At 46.0% G+C, this 25,806-nt stretch overlaps 1 protein-coding gene across 5 annotated transcripts in view; it reads right to left on the bottom strand.

The window, feature by feature from the left end:
* The window catches only part of Wdr59 (WD repeat domain 59), a 72,035-nt gene extending 46,525 nt beyond the window's left edge, over positions 1–25,510 (bottom strand). For all 5 annotated transcript variants that reach the window (XM_052166537.1, XM_052166538.1, XM_052166542.1 and 2 more), the window contains exons 1-7: positions 25,359–25,510; positions 11,293–11,342; positions 7,968–8,103; positions 6,048–6,133; positions 4,654–4,734; positions 2,722–2,759; positions 1,454–1,542 (exon numbers count right to left, since the gene is read on the bottom strand). In XM_052166537.1, coding sequence (XP_052022497.1) covers positions 1,454–1,542; positions 2,722–2,759; positions 4,654–4,734; positions 6,048–6,133; positions 7,968–8,103; positions 11,293–11,342; positions 25,359–25,412 — 534 coding nt within the window. In that variant the 5' untranslated portion in view covers positions 25,413–25,510. The remainder of the gene's footprint in view (positions 1–1,453; positions 1,543–2,721; positions 2,760–4,653; positions 4,735–6,047; positions 6,134–7,967; positions 8,104–11,292; positions 11,343–25,358) is intronic.
* Positions 25,511–25,806: the final 296 nt, after the last annotated feature.

Raw genomic sequence — 25,806 nt, 5'->3', positions numbered from 1 at the left:
CAGCCCTTGCCAGCAGACAGGATGAGCCACTCCCAAGCCCCAAGCTCTGCTTCATTTCCCTCTTGTCTTTCATAAACATGTAGTGTTCTCTGTACAGCCAGGACTTTACTGTCAGCACCTGGGTTAAGACAGTCATGAAGACACCCTCTCTACAAAGGCTGAGGATCTGCAGCCCCCAATTTCATAAAGCATGAAACAGTAATTGCACCCCAGATTGTATGGAGCTGACTTTTCTACCTGTCATTATCCCATGGCCTAGAAGGTAGTCGGATGCAGGGGAAAGCCTCACCCACCACACTCTACTAATGCCAAGACAGCAGGCTCCCAGTTGACTTTCCGTTACATACAGGACTCTGCAACCTCTGCGTGCTCATCGGTACATGGTATATGAGGCCATTTGAGGCTGACAAAATACACAAAGGAGGAGGTGAGCATAATCAGTCCCCTGCCTCAGAGATCTATGGTGGAAGGACTGAAAATGGCAGAGGCCCCAAACCAAAGTTTTCACTTTGGTTTGGCAGAGATAAGAAGTGTGTTGGTCATTCTCCACACACATCAGGTCGCAGGGCTTGACCTCAGTGATACCCTCACTATCATTATCTTGATTTTGAAGACAAAGATTCTGAGGCCAGGTATGGTCGAGGCACACCTGTAATCCGAATATTCAGGATATAGAAGCAGAAGGACTATGACTTCAAGGCTCCCCCTCTCTTTTGAAAAGATTGTTTATTTTTATTTTCTGTGTAAGGGTGTCTAGCCTGCATGTAAGTATATTACGTGAAAGCCTAGTGCCCAAGAAGGCCACAGGAGGGTGTCAGATCCCTCAGAGCTGGAGCTCCAGGTGGCTGTGAGATGCCATGTGGATCCTGGGAATGAGGGAATGAATAGGTCCTCTATAAAGAGTAGACAATGCTCTTAACTCCTGAGGCATCTCTGCAGCAGAAGATTTGAGAGACAGAATGAGAGGGGGACAGGAGTGGGTAGCATGCTGGGCATGGCAACACATATGTCTAACCTCAGGACTCTATGAGCAGAGACTGTGAGTTCTAGGCCAGCCTGGTCTACACAGTCCTGGTCTACAAAGTAAGCTCCAACCCAGGCAGGGATACACAGTGAGGCCATGTCTTAAAGAAACAAAACACAAAAGTGAACAAAGACAGGAAAGCCATTGCAGTGGCTTCCCTGATGTCCTCACGGGAGCAGCAAAGTGGGGCTCTGTCTTAGGTCAAGGCCTGGTTATCGACCACTGATCACAGGGCCTGCTTTCCACCCTCCTTCAACAGCACCTCGCATGAGAAGCCAATGTCATGTGGTTATAGTGACAACTTGCCAGGCCCCACGGGACTCTTCAATCTATTGAGGTGAGTCCTGAGACTCGATAACATCTCTCCACACCCTCTGGGGGAACTGAACACCAACTACAGAGAAAGGTCGCAGGGGACAGGTCACTCACTCGCTTATCCCATATCCGTACGTCACCATCATGGCTGGTGGCAAGATAGTTGGCGTTCTTTTTATTCCATTTAACCTGGGAGGCACCAGCTGCAGAGAAAAACAACATGGGGAGAGTGGCTGCCCTCCGTGCCTCCAGGCAGAGGGGCAGGTCCAGGGATGCTGGATAACGAGCCCTGGTCCAGGAAGCCCGTCCAGTTTCTGTGACGGCACTGGCTCCGCTGGTACAGAAGAAAAAGAAGTTGCAAACAAATGAATTAACATAGGAGCAAGATCACAGTCCCCTCAGAGGATATAATCTCCAAGGGACAATCCATAGGTGACAGCACACAATCAGCAGAGATGAGGAGCCTCTTACGGGAGCAGGAGTGGACAGTGAGTTGGCACGGAGTTACGGAGCTGTCAGAAGAATCTGCCTCCTGATGACTCCAGGAGATCCTCGATGCTCACTCTGACCCCTCCCACCCTACTTTGACATTGCTGTTTTTATATAGTAGTCTTGGGGAAAAGCTAAGTCAAGCTTTAGAATAAGTTCTAGGTTAGGCAGCTCTGAGCATACATGTTCTGTACACCCTACCCCCACCCCCACTCCTTTTTCATAGATCTCACTATGTAGCCCTGGCTGGCCTTGAACCCACAGAGCTTGCCTGCTTCTGTACATCACAGCATCCCACTCTATACATCCCTCTTGACTGTCATCTCCCCATCAGCACAGTTAGCTTTGGCCACTGGCACTGAGCACATGGACTCAGGAGGACATGAACTGGCCCGGAGTTCACCAATTAGCTGGGCTTGCTGGCCTGTGAGCCCCAGGGATCCTCCTGTCTCTCCCTCCCTAGATCTGGAATTATAAGCACACACCATCACACCTGGCTAATTTTACATGAGTTCCGGGAATCAAACTAGGGTGTTCGTGCTTAGAAGGCAAGCACTTTGCCAACTGAGTCATCTCTCCAGCCTTCAGAGAGAGAGAGAGAGAGAGAGAGAGAAATACATAATAAAGTATTGAATAAGTAATATAATACCCATATTTAGCTTCAAAATAATCACAAAGGGAATGAGGGTAAAACAATATGGAACATATGGTGACAACTATTCAAGTTAATAGTGTGAACCTTGGGTCAGGGTCAGGTTAGCCTGAAGCGAGCATCTGGCACCTGGGATTTATTAGAACTCCACCCAGCCACAATGGAGCATGGGCTGCGGACAGTCAGAGTAGTGAGGATGAGTAGGAAGGAAGTTGGGGGACAAGCCAGGGTGCACACTCACCTACAGCCGACAGTGCAACAGTAGGTTTCCTGGTGTCTCTGAAACAGAGAAATCAGAGGTCAAATGCTTATCATCATGTGCCAAGAGGCAGACAGCGCACTCCACGGTCTGCTCACACTTCAGTACTCTCTTCTAGAGACATTTGGACTTAACAGTGTTTTTAAGAACCTTAAAAAAAATGTGTAAAGAGGGATCTGTTTTTGTCAGACACTTCAAGTACCAAAGAGCCTGGGTTTCAAATCATTCAGGTGGCTCCACAGAAACAGATTACAACATTCAATACAGCCTGGGTAGCCCCTCTGCGATAGGAGAGGAAAACAAGAGTCAGAACTCTGTGCTGGCCATGGGTGCATACCTTTAAGCCTAACACTCAGGAGGCAGAGGCAGAGGCAGGTGGATCTCTGTCATTTCGAAGCTAGCCTGGTCTATATAGCAAGTTCCAGACCAGCCATAATGAATAGCGAGAGCTGTGTCAAGGAGAATCAGAGTCCCTCCTTTAAGAGCTGCCTTCTTACAGGAGGCAGCTGTGGCATCAGACTCACTAAACGGAAACCGGAAGTGCAGCTGGCCAGAGCTGAGTGCTTAGAGCCCAGCGCTGGGGACGGAGAGCTGCTTCAGGTGTAAAATCCAGGGTTCCTAAGACCAGGATAATTTGCAGACATGTTTCAGGATAATGCAGATACAAAATACACGCCACTGCGATTTTAGTGAAGAATAATTACTATGGATACAAAAAAGTACAACAGTCCATTACAGAGTCAGAGGGGCAACTTTTCCACAGAGAACTATGAGGGAAGCCGGGGGCTTCCTGGCATTAAGGGAGCTCACTATTTCTTGTTTCTTAAACTTCCCAAATTAACATCCTGTTTTCGACTAAGAAATTTTTATGTCACCCTGCGGCTCACAGGTTTATAAAACAGGTGTAAAATCAAAACACCTCAGATTCATTCTGTGTTTTACTTTGAATTAATTTTTAGGTCACTGAATGTTCAGAAATCTTTTCGTATTGCCAATTTTTTTAACAACCTCATACATTTAGGTGTAATGTAAATAATCCCAATTCAGGGTCTTCAGGGTCTTTTCTTTTTTCTTTTTCTTTTCTGTTTTTGTTTCTTTGTTTGTTTCTGTTTTTGTTTTCAAGACAGAGTTTCTCTGTGTGGCCCTAGGTGTCCTGGGATTCACTCTGTAGACCAGGTTGGCCACAAACTCAGACATCCACCTGCCCTTCACTTGTCCTTCTCCATGTCCTTCTCTGCTTGTCACCTGTCTACACACCCAGCTGATGGGGTAAAACAACCAAAGTCCCTGCAGTGACCTGACAGCCAGGGGGCCTCCAATACACAGGTGGCCTACTCGGAATGACCAGCTCTAACCATCAGCAAAAAGAGCTGTTCCTAGAGAAGGCAGGCCCAGGCCGGGAGCTCCTTTTACTTTATGAGGTGCAACCATATGAGGAGGCCATTAGTCCCACCCCGTCCCACCCGACAGCAGGGGAACAGAAGCCATAGAGCTAAGCAGATGTCTTAGCAACTCGTCACCTGCCCCCTCGGCAGACCAGCTCAACTCACAAATGCCAGCATCTGTGCTGCTCGGCCAAAGGGATTTGCCTGGCCTCTGAGGACCGCTTTCCAAACACTGACAAGCCTGAAGAGCCAAGACATTCAGACTTCTGGGGGCAGCCATGAGCTCTGACTGCAGTGCCCTGCTTCCCAGGCCCCCCTTGGGTCATAGCTGAGGAAGGAACTTCCTCGTGGTCGTCTATAACATAGCTGCCTGTCTTCTACATCCAAGGCAGCTGTCTCTTACCTCTTACTATACCTGCTCTCACATCCTGGTCAGGATCTGTATCCACAGGAATTAAACTAAGACACTTAAGCTCTAACAAAGCTCTCAGCAGTCCGCCAAGGGGCCACGGCCTCCCATTGTGCTTACTTGATATCCCAGATGTAGATGTAGGTGTCCACAGAGCTGGTGACCAGGAGATCTGGCTCAAACACTGCCCAATCCAAGTCGCTGGTAGAGACAAACAGAACGACAGAAAGACAGAGCTTCAATGTCACGTTCAAAAGCACTAACAAATTCAGTTTCTAGTGGCTTCATGTCTCCACATTTTACCTCCTAACACGGCTCAGGGCAAGGCACTAAATAAAGTTCTGTGTGAGTCAACAAGAGTTAACTGAGCTCGGAAGGAAATTCAGGTCCTGCTCCCTAGAACTGCTGTCCATAACCTTGTCTGCTCCTGAAAAGAAATAGGGCATTTCACCTTATAACAAGCGCAGAGGCAGACGCCACAGGGCCACAGCAAGGCTCAATGGAGCCTGCCAAGCCTGCCGTTTTTCTGACTCAGGAAAGCACAGCTTTTTTCTATCTCTTTGTAAGCATGCTTTCTCTAAAGTTCCCTCCCACTCACAAGGCTGACCCTCCATGCAGGCATAGCCCAAGCGGCCTGGCCTTTTCCTCTTCTCCATCTCCCTCCTCCAGGTAGCTGTGAGGCCACAGCTCACCTAACCCGGAGCTTTTCTTTTCAACACTAATTAAATTGTCATTAAGTCTTAAAAACAACAACAACTGAAACATAAGCTCTCCCTCCCTAACAAGTCCCACTCTCGCTCTCCCCATTCTCTCCTTCTCCACTCTCTCTGAGTAAACAGACAAGACAAAGAGGAAGAGGGATCTCTGACTTATCAACCTCAGGAGCCTTGGGTACACCGTCGTCATAAGCAGTGACAAAACTGTTCCTTTCTGCTGTTACCCTCAGTCCTAGGAAAGGCAGCAATCCTCAGACACTGTGCACCCATCAGTATCTAACCTTTCCTGTCACTTCCGGATCAGACATTCTGTGTGCACTCAAACGACTAACCATTCCTATCACTCTCGGGTCATTTACCCAGCCCCATAGTCCCTGCTAGTACTCTACAGGCAAAAGACATAGCAACCCAGAAGAAATGGGGATCAAGGGACACTCTGGAAAGCCCCACATGGGAAGCAGCTGTGAAGCAGGAACCCCATGAAGCCCTCACTCCATGGCTGCTGCCTGCTGTGTCCTCACATCCTGGCCACTACGGACACCGAATAGGGAGACTGTTTTATAACAACTCCTGCAGCAAAAATCAGCCCTGACCCTGTACTTTGGTCTGGGCTGTAGCCAAGTTATACTTCCTAAATTTTAAGTGGCTGTGCTCTCGGTTATCCGTGGGCACTTTGCCTAGAAGTCTGAGCTCTGCTGGCTACTCAGGGCAAATGCAACCCAGCAGGTTGAGCACGTGAAAAGGATGGGGTCTTCCTTTCCCCCATGCCAGGACCGAGCTGCCCAGGGCAATGCCTACCTGATAACTCGAGTGTGCCCTTGTAAGGTTGTGCCAACTTCCCCGCTGCCATCTTTCCACTTATAAAGGTCAACCCGTTGATTGCTCTGCGAGGAAGCAAGGACGAGAAGATGGTGAGTGGCTCACACCTGGGGTGGCAGCGCCCACCGACTGCTCAAGGTAAAGGGGGTGAGATCACACAGAAGCCGACTCTATGACAGATTCTCTGGGTTCAGCTTTAGAAAAGCAGTCCAGTAAGGACTGGAACACAGCTTAGTCAGGGAGCATGAGGGCCCTAGTCTGATGCCCAGCACCCATTACAGAATTTCTGCGCTTGGGAAGTGGAGAGGGGAGAGACCCTAGGGGTATGGCCACCCAGTTGAGCCAAATTAATGAGCTCCAGGTTTAGTAAGAGACCCTGTCTCAAAAAATATGGTGGAGAATAGTTGAGGAAGACATTCCACAATGACTTCTGGCCTCTACACACATATATGCACACATGCAATCACACATGTAAATGTGCTACATGAGGCAGCGTGCATGCGAGAGACACACACACACACACACAGACAGACACACAAGCAGGAACAAAAAACCACATGTACATACACAAACAATAGTAATCATAAAGAGTCAGGCACAGAAATCTACAGTTGCTCTCTCTCAAGCAGTGGTTCTCAACCTGTGAGCTGTGACCCCATTGAGGGTCAAATAACCCTTTCACAGGGATTGCCTAAGACATTTGCATATTAGATATTTACATTCATAAGAGTAGCAAAACTATAGCTATGAAGTAGCAACAAAAATAATGTTATGGTTGGGGGTCACCACAACATGAGGAACTGTGTTTAAGGGGTGCAGCATCAGGAAGGCTGAAAGCCACTGTCATAGAGAAAAGAACAGTGACAAAGGATCTGGAGAAAGGTGCCATAGATGACACGGCCCAAAATCTTTTTGGAGAGTGATAAGTTTCTCAGAAAAACAAAAAGAAGCTAGGCATAAACCTAGGGAATTTACAAATAGGCATTAAAACCTATAGAAGCTAACCAAGCTAATGAAGTCCAATTAGGAAAGAATCGAACCCTTGGAACGAATGAAGCATTTTTGTTTTAATACATTTCTTTTTGATTATCTGTTTGCGGGTAAGGGGATGTGCATGTGAATACAGGTGCCCACGCAGACCAGAAGAGGGCAGAGGTCCCCTGACCTAGTTACAGGCAGCTGCGAGCCACCAAGGTGAGTGCTAGGAACTGAACTCACGGCCTCTGCAAGGGCAGTCAGTGCTTGCTCTAAGTGGCCGAACCATCTCTTCTAGCTGCAGATGGATGAGGTGCTTGAGCCCTCTGAAGGCAAAGAAGGCCAGCTCAGAGCAGCTCCCATCCCTCCTCCTTGGAATCTACTTAAGCCATCTGCCATGCAACCCTGGCTACTTACACTGCCGCTAAGGAAGGTAACTCACTATACACACAAACGAAGGTATCCACTTGCTTCTCATTAAAAATTCCGATTCAGTTCCTAGAAATACAAAGTCTGACACTCACCAGGGGCCAGCAAATTACTTATACATACAAACCTGCAAGGCAACTTGCCTCTTCTTTCAGAAAGGGGCAAACCTCCCTTTTTTATTTTTATTATATGTGTATGGGTGTTTGGCCTTTGTGTATATCTGTGCATTAGGTTCATGCTTGGAGGCCATGCATGTTGTGCCCATGGAGGCTAGATGAGGGCGCCAGATCTCCTAAAAGCCACCATGTAGGTTCTGGGAATCAAACCCAGGTCCTCTGGAAGATCATTTATCCAGTGATCTAAACCACTATGCCATCTCTCCAGCTCTACAAACCTCTTCTTTTCTCTTTTTACTGAACAATGAGGACTGTATTTACTTCTTAGTACAGGACAAAGACTTGCAAGTCCTCAATAACACTCCTTAAATGAACTCACCGAAGCTGCAAAATAGTGTGCAAAGCTGTCATGAGGATTCCACTGCACAGCTCCAATGTCCCATTTGCTCTGGCGGGAGATTTTCCGGTGACCTTCAAAGGGAGCATCGAGATTGACGATGTACAGGAATCTTCGGCTAGAAAGACATCAATGCTATAACCACACAGTAAGAGCATGTGCATGACGCTAGAAGAGTGCATTCAGGTTTGCTTGGGTTTTTTTGTTTGTTTGGTTGGTTGGTTGGTTGGTTTTTTGGATTCTGTTTTTTCCAAGACAGGGTTTCTCTGTATAGCCCTGGCTGTCCTGGGACTCACTCTGCAGACCAGGCTGGCCTCGAACTCAGAAATCTGCCTGCCTCTGCCTCCCAGAGTGCTGGGATTACAGGCGTGCGCCACCACTGCCCGGCTAGAAGAGCGCATTCAGAGTTGCATGCAGTCTGCAAGCAGTGCTCCGAAAGTTCTCAGAGACACATGACATGGTTGGCCTTCACTCCCCACATCCACGCCTCAGACTGTCTGGGCCTCTGTGCTCAGTTCCTCCCCCAGACTTCCTTAGTGGCTCTGGCTAGGATCCATTTCCACGTCCATATTACTCCTACTGCAGTAGCTACATTTCAACTGTGTTTTCTCTATAAGAAGGCTACCAAAGGTTAAGGCTCTTGTCTCAATGCACCTGAATATCTGGAAACTACACGGTATCTAGAATATCTTTATAAGCCCGATATTACCAGGCACAGAGCTTATTTGTTACTGGACCAAAATCCTGCAGAAAAAAAAATCTCAAATTCCTCTGCAAGTCTACTACTTGGAAAGGAAACCAGATCTATCAACTAATGACCCAAGAGAAAGGCATAACAATTAAAGTAGCATAGTAAATATGTCAATAGCAAGTTTAAAGTGTCAATCAATATAAAGAACTTGAAAAAAAAAAGAATGTTACATATTTTTTTAAAGAAAGAAAACTCGCTTGGTCAATGAGTTAACATCCCAGCAGTAATCTCATTCATGGGGAGGAGGAGACAGGTGGCTCTCTGAAACTGGCTGCCCAGCCAGGCTTGTGTTATCTGTGAGTTCTAGCCCAGCAAGAAAACCTACCTCAAAATTGAACAAAAACAAACAAGGTAGACTGTGCCTGAGGAATGACACCTGAGGTTATACACACACACACACACACACACACACACACACACACCTCAACAATTCAAGGAGGAGGCAGCATGTCCTCTGAGTGCCCAGACATAGGCCAAAGCAATCAGGGTTAAACTCCTTTAGAGGTGTAAGGAATTAAGGTTCTGTTGAGACAAATCCAACACACATGAAGAGCCTAGAATGTCTGCATACCTGTGATGCAGGAGGCTGACAAGAGGACAGCAAGTCCAAAGCCAGCCTGCACAGCTCAGCGAGACCCTGTAAGAAAGGTTTCAGAAGCTAGAGGGGGGTGGGGATGTCTGAGAATGCAGCTCAGCAGCAGAGTACTCAGCTGCCTTGTGAGGCCCTGGATTCCATCCTCAGTACTTGGTGGGTGGAGGCTCAGAGAACCCCAAATACCAACTCGGCCCTTAACAACTGTTACAGCACACCAGTGGGAAACAGAGGAATGTCAGACGGGCAGCCTGTGACCTACAAAGCACACAGCAGAAGTATCAGATCCTCATCTTCAACTGTAAGAACTCAACTTACAGTGTGCAAGACGGACACGCCAGACCTAGCAGTGTATGTGGAAACTGGACCATCTAAAGGCAGGCTTACACGAAAGTCAAGAATGTGTCCTAGCAGAGGATCAGGATGGACAGCTGAGTGACGCAGATGCCGCTACTCCTCCCACAGGCTTTGCAGCACTGCTCAGTTCTAGACCCTAAGCCAGGGACTTATTTCCTCAAGAACACAACACTGCAAAGAGCAAGTCGGCACTCAGTGATGCCATATGCTGCACTCCACTGACTGGTGCACTCTGAGTGAGTGAACTGCATGATAGGCAGACTATATCCCAAGAAGAATGCTTATTTTATTTATTCTTCTGTGTGTATGTATGTGTGTCTGTGTCTGTGTCTATGTGTTTGCGCGCGCCAGGGGGTGTGCACGTGTGTGAGGTCACCATCAGCTATCTCCTTCAATTGTTCTCTGTCTTCTTTCTTAAGAACTTATTTTATTTTTAATTACATGTATGCATGTATGTGAAGAGAGATTTTCATGGGACTGCAGGTGACCAACGAGGCCAAAGAGGTCATCATATCCCGAGTCCGGGCTTACAGGCAGTTGTGAACTACCCAATGTGGGCGTTGGGACCTAAACTTGGGTCTGCTGCTGAGCTGTCTCTCCACAGTTCTACTCGCCTCCTTTTTAAAGATAGGTTCTCTCTATGAGCATGGTGCGTGCAGGTTCAGCTAAGCAGTCTGGCCAGTGAGATCCAGGCATCCTTCCCCGCTCCACTTCCCCAGAGCTAGGACCACAGGCAAGGCAATGCTTGACTTTTCTATGGGTCCTGGGGTTTGAACTCAAGTCCTCATACGTGCATGGCAAACACTTCTTCTACTAGTTGAGACAACTAACCAGAATAACCAATAAAGTTAGTGAAAAAATAAAGCTAATTTCAGAGAGAAGGACAGTTATCTCAAGTAGCATAAAAGGGTCTGAGTCTCTAACTATGTTCTGGTTCAACTCTAGGGTTATTAGGAAAGACCAGAATCTTACAATTTTTAAGTGAGAAAACCATGTAGTAAAATTCCTTCTTGGTAGATAGAACTTACTTCTTGAGGACTGGCAAGATGGCTCAGTGGGTAAAAGCACTTGCCACACAAACCTGATATCCAAAACTCAAACCCCAAATCATATGGTAGAAGAACAGAATTGATTCCCCAAAGTTGACTTCTCACCTCCACAAATGTACCATGGCGCGCACGTGCACACACACATACATACACACACACACAATCATTTTTTTAATTCTTTCAGGAAAAAAAAACCAAAAACAAAGTCCAGTTAGGCAAAATGAATAAGTATCCATAGAACCCAGGTCCTCAAACCTCCAAAATGCCTCTTTAACCATAGTAGATGATTCCTGGAAGAGACCATGTGGTAACAAGAACACTGTCATCTCAAGGCCAAACAACACATCACAAAAATGTGAGTTCACTGCTTACTTGTGAGAAGACAAAACAAAAACAAAACCAAGACCAAATAAAAACCTCAAAGAATCCCTGCAAGCACCCTTGTGTTCCTTAGGATGTAAGCACTAAACCCCTAGAATGTCCTCAAACATATTTCCCAAGAACTTAATGCTTTGTTCCCCAGAACTTGTGGGAGACAAACTCCAAAAGCTCACTTACCCAGAAAGCACTGCATGCTGCCCAAGACAGTCCACAGACATGGCAGTGGCCTGTGAGAAAGAACACAGTTTTAGCTCTGCTGGGAAAAGAACCAGAGGAGAAGACAGACCTACCTTTGGCTCTTCTTCCTGTTTCTCGGGAAGTCTCCACTGACAATCATCTGTTATCAGGTATTAGTGTTCGGCAGAGGATACTTTCCAGTGGTTCTCAACCTTCCTAACACTGTGACCCTTTAATACAGTTCCTCATGCTGTGGTGACCCTCCAACCATAAGACTATCGCATTAGTACTTCATATCTGTAATTTTGCTACTGTTATGAACCTGTTATGAATTATAATATGGTTTTGGAGATAAAGGTTTGCCAAAGGGTTGAGAATCGTTGCTTTAAGCCCTTTTAGTTTCCACTCAGATCTTACATTCACTTTGACAAATAACAGCTTCTGTTTAATACACACACATGCATGCAGTCACACACACACCAGGACTATATATACAACCAAGTTGAGAAGACAGACATTCCAGAGCTCTCAGAGAATCTGACTAGCACTGAGTAAGAAACAGCTACTAACAAGACCCTCTCCTACGGAAGTTAACCTGGAACATTGCTACCTACATACCCACAGAACTCCCATTTCTTTCCATAGCACATGGGATCTTCTTGAAGCCACGTGGCATATTTCTTAAATACCATCCCTACTGAATCCAAGGTTTTATTCTTAATATTTTAGCCATTTTTTATTATACAGGGTTATATGAGGCCACTTTTATGCAAGTTCACAATGTACTTTAAGCATACTCTCACACATACCCCTGCACCCCACTCTCCTCCAGGGTAGTACTGTTACTAATGTCCATCCACATTCAGTCTGAAATCCCGTCTCCCAGATCGCAGTGAGCATCACCCTCAGGACTCAGAGCCTCATCCCCAAGTCTGTACCAAGGCTAATGAAGGTACGGCACGCAGCTGTGTGGATCCTGGAAGGTACAGCCTTACACTGTCATCTCTGTGTTATGTTTGGTCACTAAATGCTTTAAGTTCTTTCCAAGAGAGCGTGCTGGAAGAATTCACTTTGTGGGTGCTGCCACAATCATAGCCTATGAATGACACCACCAACCTCATGCCCACTAGCTTCACTAATGCTTTCCTCACAGGTAGCTACCACTCAAAAACCATGCCATCCCTAATACTGGAGACATGAAGCCAGACTGTTCTCCCAGAGGCTGAAAAGTAATTAAACTATCCTTCATATTGCCCTAGAATGCTGGGCAGAGAGAAGCCTGGATACGCGGGCAAGCCTGATGCCATGCCATCTCTAGAACACTTCTGTGTCATGTACAGATCAAAGCCGTAAAGAGGACAAGATGGCTTCTCCAACAGGGACCATCACCTTTCTAGAAGACATCTCATAGAGAATCTGACCACAGCCCCAAGCTTCTGAGTCCTTGATGAATACCCCCTGTGCCTGCTACACAGGGCTAATTAATAAAATATTACACTGTCTAGAGCTGCCAGTGGTTTACTAATATGATTAAGGAGCCCAAGTATCTATCCATCAGGTGATGAATGGAAGACTAAAGAAAAGTAGACAACATCATAGTAGATTATGATTTAGCTTTTAAAAACAGAAATTCTGATAGATTCATGCTATACCAGGAATGGTTCTTAGGATTACCAAGTGAAACACTCCTAATGAGACACTAGTAAGAGACGACTCTACTCAGGGCCTGTGTGCAGGTTTGAAAACGTCCCATAGGCTCGGATGTTTAAACACTTGGTCCCCTGTGGGTGGTGGGGTTGTTGGGGACGTTATGGAGCCTTTAGGAGGTGCTGGAGGAAGCAGGTCACTGGAAGCAGGCTCTACTGCTACTTCTTCTACTGCTTACCCTACTTCTAGCTCTCCTCTGCTTCCTGTGTGCGGCTGAGATCTGATCTCCCAGCTTCCTGTTCCATCTCTCACACTTCCCCTGCCATTATAGACCCCTCTAGAACCATAAGCCCAAATAAACCCTTTCTTTAGTTACAGTATTTTATTACAGCAACAGCCAACACAAAAGGTAGTAAGTAATACAGCAGGAAAGCTCACAGAGACAAAGTAGAGGCTGACAAGGTTGGGGAAGTATTGTTTAATGGGCAGACTCTCTATTTGGGAGCCAGCAACTGAGAGAGCTAATCACCCTGGCCAGTTAAACTGGTCTGAAAGCTAGAAGGGAGATGAGATTCCCTCCGCCACTTATGAAAGAGGAAGGGGTCCCAGGGAAAGATTGATGGTGACCTCAGGGAGCTGAGAGCAAGCCCTCAGCAACAGTCAGTAAGGCTGCAGGAATTTCTGTCCTAGCTCCTAGAGAGCAGAGATTGAAAACCGCCTGAACAACCTTGGAAAGGGATTCCTCTGAAGTGAAGCCTCCAGGTGGAAACCCAGCTCAAAGATGCCTTGATTTTGGCAGTGAGGCACTGAACAAAGAAACCAGCCACGTAGCACCTGGACTTCTGACCACAGAAATCTGAGCTAATAGATGGTTATTGTATTAAGTTGCTAAATTTGTAGTGTGCGGTATACAGTAACAGAGCACTACTAAAAGACAATCTGGCAACAATCCAAAAGTGCCATGCCTTTTGTTCCATACTACCTCTAGTATCTACCCCAAAGGACAGCAAATATTTTCTGGACAGGGCTGTTTACTTACCACTATAGTATGCATATCTCCCCGATGGAATAATTCTAGTAGCATTTTTAAAAACATGAAAATGCATCAAAACTACAAATATATCATAAATCACCATGTTAAGGTATCTCTTATACATTTATTTATTTATTGGGGGTAGAGGATACGTGTGTGTGTGTGTGTGTGTGTGTGTGTGTGTGTGTCTGTGTGTGTGTGTGTGTGTGTGTGTGTAGGTCAGAGGGTAACCTGCAGAGGTTAGTTCTCTCCTACCACATGGGTTCCAAGCTTGCACTCCCGTCATGAGGCTTGGTAACAAACACCTTTATCCACTGAACCATCTCTCCAGCCCAGAAAGTTTTTTAAAAGGAAACACTAATTAAAACAAACAAACAAGTAAGCTACCACTGTGTTTGTAGAAACACATAGGAAGATTATACTAGGCTGCCTCCATGAAGAACTGGAGAGAAGAAAGTTCTCTCAACAAAACATGAAGCTATCTGCCCAGAGAAAAGGACGATCTTCAGGGACAGGAGGCGATGGTCCAAGGCCTTGCCACTGGCAGGGCTCCATAAATGAGATGAATGAATGGGATGTGCTACGTGAACGAAACAGCAAATGAACGAAAGGTGCTAAGCAGTTATGAAGAATGGGGTGTGGGGTTTTTATTTGAAGTCAAGACAAGGGAGGAAGGGAACACTTGCAGTGACTCAGGTAGAACTTCCTATCTGTCTGAAGGAAGAGGCCTGTAGATTACAGACAGACCAGTGGCGTACCTGAGAATGGTATTTCATACCCCTATTAAACTTACATTGAGGACCAGTGAGATGGCTTAGCAGGTAGATGTGCTTGTCATGCTGGCCTGACCGCTTGATCCACAGGGGAAGGAGAGAACCCCACCCACGAAGCTCCCCTGGCCTCCAGCTGTACGCTGTGGCCCTACACACTCATGCACACAGGAATAAGTAAAAACTGTAGAAGAAAGGTATCTTTAAACAAGGCCAGAGAGATGACTCAGCAAGGAAAAGCAAAAACACTTGCCAATGCAACCCTGACAGCCTTAGTTGGTACCCAGAACCCAGGAGAAAAGCCAGATATGGTAGCACACATCTGTAATTCCAGCATTCTTATGGTGGTGGCAAAACAAGAGGCACTGCCTTAACCAACTTCCTATCAGATTTCTGACCTCCATACATACATTATGTATGTGCGCTCAAACACACACACACACACACACACACACACACGCACTGTGATCCTAACACTTAGCTGGCTGCTGGCAGTAACAGGAGGACCACACATTCAAAGACAACATAGACTATATTTAGTCAAAAACAAACAAAACCAAAATGACCTAGCAAAAAAATTAAGGCAGGATCAGAATCAATTATGGTTTCTGACCTAAAAGGCCCTGCTTCCAGGATACAACTTTACTGAGACTGCAGGTAAGTCTGGACAAACATTCCTGTCTTCCCTTACCCAACCACTCCCATCCTCTGCCTTGTTATCACTTCTCACGGGGAAGGCAGGAGCCTGCCACCAGCTGTGCCCACTGTCATCTCAAAGCTGCTGCTGAAGCTAAATCTGGCCCTGGCTCTGCAGAGTCAGCAGGATAGAGTGCATCCTCAGTGTAGTGTAGCATTACAGACCACCTCGGAGCTTCCTGTCCATTCCCGCAGCCCAGCTCAGAGCTCTCCCCTCCCAACGCTGCCCCTATATGCAGACCTCCAAACTAAGTCTGTCTTTTTCTCCTTCCTCCTCCCTCCCTCCCCCTTGCCCCCCCCCCCAACCTCAAGACCTTTATACCAATGGCTGGTTCTGCCTGGAAGACTCTTCTATCCTTTATCTGGCTAATTCTTTGTCTTTTTGTCTGTGTGTGTGTGTGTGTGTGTGTGTGGGTGTGGTGTGTGGTAAGTACACTGCCCATGCATGTCCCTGAGAGTAAAGGACAGAGGCCAACATGGAGTAACTTCCTCCATTGCTTGCTTGCTTGATTGGTTGACTGATTGATTGATTGATTGATTGATCGATTGATTTACGGAAGTTTCTGGTGGAACCCTGGAACTTACCACTTCAGCTAGGCTGGCTAGACAGGATGCTCCAAAGATCCTCCCATCTCCACCTTCTCAGTACTTGGGTCACTTGGGTCACCATGCCCAGCATTTTATGTGGGTAGCAGGGACCCAAAATCAGTTCTTCATGAAGTTTGCACAGCAATAACACAGATCTCCAACTCCCCACCCTTTGGGATTCAGTATAGACACTTCTAAAGTTTCTGGACCATTCCCTCACACCTAGTATAAATCAGCTACATCTGTGGGTCTGCAGGACCTAATCACTTTCCTTGGCACTTGAGAAATAATGGTATTTAGCTTTTAGTATATTGCAATTTTCTTGAGGATAAAAATCAATTTGCTAGTACAATGCCTAGCACATGTTATTCATTAGCATTTTTTTTTTTTTGAGACAGGGTTTCTCTGTGTAGCCCTGACTGTCCTGGAACTCACTCTATAGACCAGGCTGGCCTCGAACTCAGAAATCCACCGGCCTGGTCTACAGAGTGAGTTCCAGGACAGCCAGGGCTATATAGAGAAACCCTGTCTTGAAAAACCAAAAACCAAAAAACAGAAAAAAAGAAATGGGCAGATGCTGTATAACCACACAGTGGACTATTTAATCCTAACACCCAGGAGGCAGAAGCAGGAGGAGCTCTTGTGAGTTCAAGGCCAGCCTGATCTACAGAATGAGTTCCAGGACAGCCAGGACTATACAGAGAAATCCTATCTCAAAACAAACAAACAAACAGAAAACAAAAAAACAACAAATCCTGATTCAAGTCAGGGTGAGGGTACATTGGTGAGATGGTGATGGGCCCTAATGAATGCATAATCAGCTCCCAGGACCCGAAGCCACACGCTGGAACCAACCGATATTAACAAGGTAATGACAGTGGTAAGGGTGTTGGTGAGATGGTGAGATGGTAATGACCGTGGTGGTAACGGACATATGCTAAAGCTCATCCAGAGGTTCGCTTTCAGTAGATGAATTGACAGTTAATTACCTACAGCTCAGAGATCTGTTAATGAGGAAAGCTCATGAAGCTGGGTATACACTTGTAATCCCAGTCTTAGGAGGCAAACCCAGGCCTTGGGAGGCAGAGGCAGGAGGAACTCTGGGGGTTCAAGGTCATCTTGATCTACATAATAAATTCCAAATCAGTCAAGGCTAAATAGTGAGAACTTGCCAAAAAATAAAAAAGTTAATAAAAGCTCATGCTTTAATATTTTTGTAATATTTTTATTTTTAAAAAGGTAACAGATATTTATATACTTAAGAATAGGCAAATGTCAGGCATAGATTGTATTACAAATCCATTTTGGACTTGCAGTTAAATATTAGTACAACTACAAACGGTTATGTCAGAAAACTGATCTTGGGCTGGGCATGACAATACATTCCTGTAAGCTCATCGCTTGGAAGATGGAGGCAAGGAAAATCAGGAGTTCAAAGTCACCTTCAACTGAATGGCGAGTTCAAGGCCAGATTAGGCCACATAAACCTGATGCAGGAAGAAAGAAGGTAGCAGGAAGGAAAAGCATATTGTCTGCTCATCTTTCAGTCAGTGCAAATCAGCGCTGGGTCATTTCTCCTCACACCAGTCTGCCTCCAGCCTCGGCATGGACCCTAATGAATGCATAATCAGCTCTCAGGGCCCGAAGCCACACGCTGAAACCAACCGATATTAACAAGAGTCATACCGTGTCACATAAGATCCTATCTCTATATAAATTATAGAGACAGACACTGCTGCCAAAGCTGTCTTTGAGTCATCATTGTCTAACATTTACTACAAATTGTTTATACAGCAAGGGGGTGCTGCTTGGGAAAGCTCCCTCTTTAATACAGGAACATCTCCCCTCCCTGCAAACTCGAATGCCGCATACAGAGTGTCATTGGGGAAATTGCCTAATCTTTGTAGGACTCAGGTTCCTATGTACAAAATACTAGGGTAGATGAGACATCGCCTAAAGATCTTCTCAGCTCTCAAAGTCTATTCTGTGAAGCCCATTGGTCTGTCCTTAGGTCAAACTTCCAATGCAATGACAACAGGCATCAAGCAGTTAAGGTATGCTGGCCACTGTGCTACATGTTCTGCACAGATGCCCTCATTTACTGCAAAGCTATTCTACAAATAAAGCATGCCAGGGGGGTGGCGAGGCCTGAGGCTAGCCTGCTGAAGGCCTCCTTGCAATCACAGAGCTGGACTACTGTCTGAGAACCTGATTTTGGAAGTGTTCACACCAGCTGGCTCCTGCGGCCACACTTGAGCATGCTTTTCTCAGAGGGGGGTCCACACTCTTGGTACATGCTGTTCCACATTCCTAACCAACCAGGATCCAAACAACACTTTGGGCACTGACACTGAGAGAACTAATGATCAGTTTCCCCTCCACGAAAGGCAGCTGGGGAGCCTGGGGCTCCTTTCGTCCAGTCTCTACTCCTTTTGTGCTTTGATTTTTGCTTTGCTGTCTTCGATGTATTCATCATCCTGAGGGTGCTCCAGGGAGCCCCGCACCTAGCATTTGCCTTGCTTTACGGATGAAGAGCTGAAGCTTAGAAAGGTAGCAAGTTAGCCAGGGTCACCTGACCCACAGACGCCATCCCCTGGATGCTGGCTCAGCACTCTGGCTCCGAACCCTTGGCCTCGGTGCTCGGTTGTGGTTCTCACTACTGCTACAGCACTATTATCTAAACTTCTAACAACGCAAGTGATTCACATCTGCTGTGATGAGGTTTACTACCACGATCTAATTTACTGTTTTGTTGTTGTGTTGGTTTCAGATTTTTGTTTTTGTAGTTGAAGTTTCGTTTTGCTTTTGGAGATAGGGTCTCCTGAATCTCCTGCCTCTACCTCCCACTGTGTGCGGCTTGCCAAGGGTGCCAGGACTGGAGGTGTGATTCTCAACACCCCCAATACACAGAGCCAGGTGTGTGGGGCTGGAGCTGGAGCTCAGTATTAGAGAGTTTGCTGCCTCCAGGGGACCTGAGTTCAGTTCCCAGATGGCTCACAACCTCCTGGAACTCTCTAGATCCAGGGAATTTGATACCCTCTTCTGGCCTCTGCCAGCACCTGCAAGCATGTATGAACAAGCACATGTGCACACTATCACTCATTCTCTCTCTCTCTCTCTCTTTCTCTCTCTCTCTCTCTCTCACACACACACACACACACACACATACTTTTTATTATTTTATGTGTATTTACCTATATGTATGTCTGTGTACTGCATATGTGCCCAGTACTGAAGGAAGCCAGAAGTTATTGGCTCCTCTAGAAGTGTAGCTATAGATGTTTGTGAGCTGTCATACGGTACTGGAAATCAAGCCTGAATCCTTTGGTCCTTTTTTATCTAATCATAGCACATGCTTGTAATCCCAGAGCAAAGGAGGTAAAGACAGGTGAATGGTTTCTAAGGACCAAAGCCCAACGCTGACTTCTGGCTTCTCTATGCATATGCACACACATATACATACTGACACCCACACTCATATCATACAAAAGCGCACGCGTGTACGTGTGTTCCCAGATTCATCCCAAATCAACAGCTAATTGATATATAATATACAGGCTAAACCAATGAGTCTCAAAGCACAAAAGATCAGAAAGCCAGGTCATTTCTGAGGTTCTTCCTGCTGCGGGAGCCATTACTCTGTCAAGGGAGCTTGGCTTGCCTGCCCCTCTAGTGGCCTTGTTCACCATCCTTTGTGACTGTGAGACCAAAGCGACTCTGAAGGCCACTGGATTCCCACGGTCCTACTACCTACCCCCAAGCTAAGCCCACCAAGAGCCAAAAAAAACTCAAAAACCAAGTGTAGACAGTGTTTATGGGGCAAACCCGAAGACCTGAGTTAGCTCCCCAGGTCTCACTGTGGAAGGACAGAGGTGACCCTAAAAGTTGTCATCTGACCCCACATGTGGTATGGCAGGTGCTAGAAGTCTAGTCCTCTAGGACTTTTTTTTTTTTTAACAGCCAAGTATTATAGCCCATGCTTCTAATCCCAGTGCTAGGAAGGTAAAGACAGGCAGATTATATACACGATAAGAAAAATACAAAGTCGGGTGTGGTGGTGCATGCCTGTAGTCCCAGCACTTGGGAGGCAGAGGCAGGTGGATTTCTGAGTTCGAGGCCAGCCTGGTCTACAGAGTGAGTTCCAGGACAGCCAGAACTATACAGAGAAACCCTGACTCCAAAAAAAAAAAGAAAGAAAGAAAGAAAGAAAGAAAGAAAGAAAGGAAAGGAAAGGAAAGGAAAGGAAAGGAAAGGAAAGGAAAGGAAAGGAAAGGAAAGGAAAGGAAAAGAAAAGAAAAGAAAAGAAAAGAAAAGAAAAGAAAAGAAAAGAAAAGAAAAGAAAAGAAAAATACAAACCAACCAAGAAGATCATCAAGTATGCCAGGCAAGCACTCCCATTAGCTACATCCCTGACCCTAAAATAATTTTGAAATTTATAAAATTTACATTCATTTGTTTATGAGTTGGGGATTGCAGAGTGCATGCCACAGCGCCCATGTGGAAGTCGAAGGACAGCTTTCAGGAATCAGTTTTCCACTTCTACCAGGTGGGCCCTGCGGATCAAACGCAGGTCATCAGCTCGACAGCAAGCACCCTGGCCTGTGTCTTAATTACTTTTCAATAGCTGAGACAAACACAATCCAGGCAACTTATAAAAGCATTTAATTTGGAGCTTATAGTTTCGGAGGATCCATGACTATCATGGCAGATGGCAGCAGGCAGGCAGGTAGGCAGGAAGGAATGGTGCGACAACAGTAGCTGAGAGATTACATCTCAATCCACAAGCGGGAAGCAGAGAAAGTTAACTGGAAATGGCATGGGCTTTTGAAACTTCAAGGCTGGCCCCCAGTGACGCATCTCCTCCAACAAGGCCACGCCTCCTAATCCTTCCCAAACAGCTCCACCAACTGGGGACCAAGCATATGAAATATATGAATCTATGAGAGCCATTCTCATTCAAACCACCAGACTGCTGAAATAATCTTCTAGAATATAAAATACAAATGAATATGGAGCATTTTGAGAAGTTTACTGTTCTAACCATCTTCAGAGAGGCAACATAAAGTATTTTCTAACAGGTTTCTGCCTCTTGCCAATCAACGTCAGACAAAACAGGCAAATTCACTATAGATGTACCCTTTCTACTGAAGAGAAAAATCTTAAGAGAAAGAAAAAACAGAAACTCCCACAAGGCCGTTAAATTACCCAGTTTACTTGTTTTCCTGCTATGCCAACTGCTGTTTAGGCTTAATTATTTGCTCCTACTTCCTAGCACTCCAACACAGGTGTCAGTGCCCTCTCTGCAGGGCTCTTCAGTTACATCTCTATAAAGAAACAGGGGTGAGATTGCCTGGGTTTCTGCAAGAATTAAAAGATTTATAGATTAACATCTTCCAAATTAGCAGGCTTGGACAAGTAATACTGGTTCGGCTCTGTCCTGATCCCTAGTGAAAGCAATTAACAAGAAGGGTAACCGCAATCTGTCTTCTCCCCTAGGAGTCTGGCACCTCCCTGGGGAAAGCAGACCTCACACTGACAATGCTGACAGCACCAAGTGTTTCAAGATCCCTTAATCCAAGAGCTGCTGGTCAAATTCTCCACAGGGACTACTTATCAGAGGGCACCACAGAACAGACTGGTGGGCGGCTTCTCATAGCAGCACTCATGTCAAAAGACAGGATGGCGTTTTAGAAGACTCATGCTACCCACTTACTGTAACTGAGATTTCCCTAAGTGTAAAGTAACTGGATACTGACACTGTGCCTGGGACAGTGTACACTAGTAAGACCACAATAAATCCTTATGGTTAAAAGGGACTGGCTCAACAGTTAAAACACATGCCTGTAATCATGAGGACCAAAGTTCAGATCTCCAGAAACTCACATAAATACTGAGTGGACATAGTAGCCTGCCTGTACTTCTAGCCTTGAAAGGCTAAGAAACTGGATTTCTCAGAGCGAGCTGGCTACCAAGACTAGCCACACTGGCGAGCTCTGGGCTTCACTGAGAGACCCTGCCTCAGTGAACACAGGGAAGAAGCAACCAGGAGGATTCCTGACATCAGCCTTGGCCTCCACCTGACATGCACCCACACGTGTTGTATGGCTTGAATAGGAACAGCCCCATGGTCTCAGATGTTTCGATGCTTGGCCCTTAAAGGAGTGGCACTATTAGGAGATGTAGCCTTGTTGGAGGAAGTAAGTGCGTCACTATGGGGACAGACTTTGAAGTCTCAGAAGCTCAAGCATGCCTAATGGCCCACAGTTTTTCTTCCTACTGCTGGCAGATCTGCATGTAGAACTCCCAGCTCCTTCTCTAGCACCATATCTGCCCCCACTCTGCCGTGTTTCCACCTCTGAACTGCAAGCTCATTAAAATTTTTCAATTAAATATTTCCTTTATAAGAGTTATCATGAGCCAGGCAGTGGTGGCGCATGCCTGTAATCCTAGCACTCTGGGAGGCAGAGGCAGGCGGATTTCTGAGTTCGAGGCCAGCCTGGTCTATAGAGTGAGTTCTAGGACAGCCTGGGCTATACAGAGAAACCCTGTCTCGAAAAAAAACAAATCCAAAAAACAAAAAAAACAAACAAACAAACAAACAAACAAAAACAAAAAAAAACAAAAAAAAACAAAAAAAGAGTTGTCATGGTCATGGTCTCTTCACAGCAATAGAAAACCCTACAAAACATGTGTATACACATGCAAAAACATGCATACACATGTACCTGCACACCATACACATAAAAACACAAAAATGGGAATAAATAAATCCTTATTGAATAAATTAATAAACAGGTGAATAAAAGTCTGACACACAAAGTATTCAGGACTAGAGGGATGATGCAACCATTAAAAGCTAGGCTTACAACCGAAAATGTAAGAAAGCACTCAATACATATTTGTTGAATAAATGTAAAAAAAACTTGAGAAGAAATGTCCTAGGTATCAGGAAAAGGAGACGTGGGTGATATTGATTATGAACCTATGTATGGTGTGGCACATTATGAGCTATTAAGAGAGGACGTAGCATAATGAGCTCTGGGGCCAGTGGCTGTACAAATCCCAGTGCCACCAGCCACACACAGCCACACACAGCTCTCTCAAGATCAGCCAAGCAGGGGTCAGCTTCCTCTTTGGCAGAAAACGATAATAGCTACTTAGCCCGCGTGGCTCTTTCATCAAGTAGAAAAAGAACTCATAGACAGACTGTCTAGCATGAATCCTGGCATATGGAAGACTCGATAAAGAAAAATGATAACAACACAGGGATGTAGCTCACTTAGTACTGTACTTGTGTAGCATACATGAAGCCCCAAGCGCTGCTTAAAACTATGTACAGTGGTACACACCTATGACCTCAGCGCTCAGGAGATAAAGGCAAGAGGATCAAAGTTCAAGGTCTCCTCAGCTACACACCAGGCTCAAAGTCAGTCCGGGGTACATGACATCCTGTCTCAAAAGAGTCCTGGCATGTGCCTCTAATCACCAGTTTCAGGAGACAGAGGCAGGAGGATCTCTCAGAGTCTGAGGCCTGTCTAGTCTACATAATGAGTTCCAGGACAGCCAGAGTTACATATGAGACCCTGTCTCAAAAAAAGAAAAAAAAAAAACAGTGGGGGTGGGGGGGGATACTGGCTGAAGAGATGGCCCTGTGGTTAAGAGCACTGTTTCTTCCTCTTGCAGAGCACACGGTTACCTTTCCAATGTCCACATGGAGGCTCACAACTGTTAGTAGCTCCAGCTCCAGGAGATTCTGTGCCTCCTTCTGGCCTCAGCAGTCACTAGACATGCAAATGATACCCATATAAACAGGCAAAACAACCATACACCTAAAATTTTAAATGGATCCCTTCAAGATGGCCCACAGTGTAATAAAGATTCTAGCTAGAGTTGGCTGTTGGGCTGTTGGCCCAAGCTTAAGGCACTAGGATTTGAACAGCCTCTGGCCCCAGAGCTCATGCTTCCTCATCTCTTAATATCTCATAATGTGTCACACATAGTTCATAATCAATACATCTGCCTTTCCTGATACCTAAGACATTTCTTCTCAAGTTTTTTTCATTTATTCAACAAATACTTATTGAGCACTTTAAGCTTAAGAGTATAGACTCCCAAGTGTTGTCTGCACACACACATACATCATACATACACTCTATTTTTTAAAGAAGATATATTTCTTTCAAGCAGCCAGTGCTCTTAACCACTGAGCTATTTCCCCAGCACATCATATGCTCACTATAATAATGTTTTATTTTAATTTAAAGAAAAGAAAAATGACTAAAATATTCAGTCCAAACTCTTTTTTTAATTTTTAAATTAGTTTTTTTAAATTTATTTTGCATGTAGGTGTGAGTACACATGCCACACAATATGTAAGGAGGTCAAAGAACAACCTGTGGGTCCTGGGAATGGAACTCAAGTCATCGGGCCTGTTGGCAAGAACCGATGCCTGAAACATTTCAAGGGCTCAATGCTAACATTTTTTAAAAGATACCACTTTTAGTTTTTATTGTTCACTTATTTACGGTGTGTACATGTGCCACAGCATGTGGACAGAGGGGAGAGGACAAGGTATGGCAACAGGTTCTTCCTGACATGTGGGTCCGGAGGTTGAACTCAGGTGCAGGCTTGGCAGTAGTGCCTTTGCCAGTCACCTTTTCGGCTGGGCCCCCAATGTTAATAAAGTTTGAAGCTCGCCAAGTGCCACTCACCTTAAACAAGTGGCCTCATAAAATTCTCACGCCAGGCCTGGAAGTATGATAACCTCCCTTCTACAGGTAAGAAAACTGATGTGTAGTAGAGAGTGACGTCAGGGATACTACACGGGTGTCTAATCTAAGCAATACATGTATCTTAACGGCAGAGTATTCCCCATATTAGCAATCACTTAGTAGGCTGAAACAGATGCTCTGCGATGCAGTATTTCACAAATTCAACCGCCAAAATGGTACAAGGCGAGATCGGTCCAAGTAACTGCGGTTCGGAGAAGTTCTGCAACTTTCCAGAAGTCACCAAGTGCAGTCGACTACCTCAGGGAGTGGACACCTCTCCCAGCTCCCCACCGTGAACAAGGGAAGAATCCCTTCAGCATTTTCTATCGCTATCTCAGTGTCCCAAGACCATAAGCCAGTGTGGAACCCTAAAGGCCGTATACGCTTGCCCTAAATGTCCTAACCAATAGTCAAAGCTTTCCTAGGCTATCCATGTCCACCTTCCCACCTAAAGCAAAGGGATGGATGGAAAGGCGGGGGTGGGGGGTGAGGGGTGAGGGGGTGGAGGGTGTAAACCACGAAAAGCGCATGCCCAGACGGGTTCATTCACGCACAGCTCACCTGAGAGTCTCGAAACTCCACCACCACGTTCTCGCTGCTCCAGCGCGCCGCCATCTCGCTAGCCCGACCGTGGGGTGCCAGTAGGCCACCCTCCACCCCAAGACCTGAGACTCCCCGCGTTAGTAAGCCTCACACAGCCTGCTAATAAATCAGGCCACGCCCAGTTCCAGGCCTTTCACTTGACCGCAATTCATTGGTTACCCCAACGATAGACCCCGCCTCTTCTGCTTTCTCCCCCAACCACAGACCAGGCCTGCCCCCCCCCAAACAGGAACGCCCCTTCATTTCGTCATCAGTACGAGTCACCTGGGCATCCCGCGGTTGCCGACACGCCCCCTGCCGTGAGCTCTGCCGGGAATTGTAGTCAAATGTCATCACAGCGTCAGTTACCCAGGAAGAGCCTGAGTTTAGAGAACTGCTGCCAGTTGTCCTGTCTTCTCTCTGGTAG

Source organism: Apodemus sylvaticus, chromosome 21 (assembly GCF_947179515.1).
Source record: "Apodemus sylvaticus chromosome 21, mApoSyl1.1, whole genome shotgun sequence".
Lineage (NCBI taxonomy): Eukaryota > Metazoa > Chordata > Mammalia > Rodentia > Muridae > Apodemus > Apodemus sylvaticus.
This window is presented reverse-complemented; position numbering and strand designations above follow the sequence as displayed.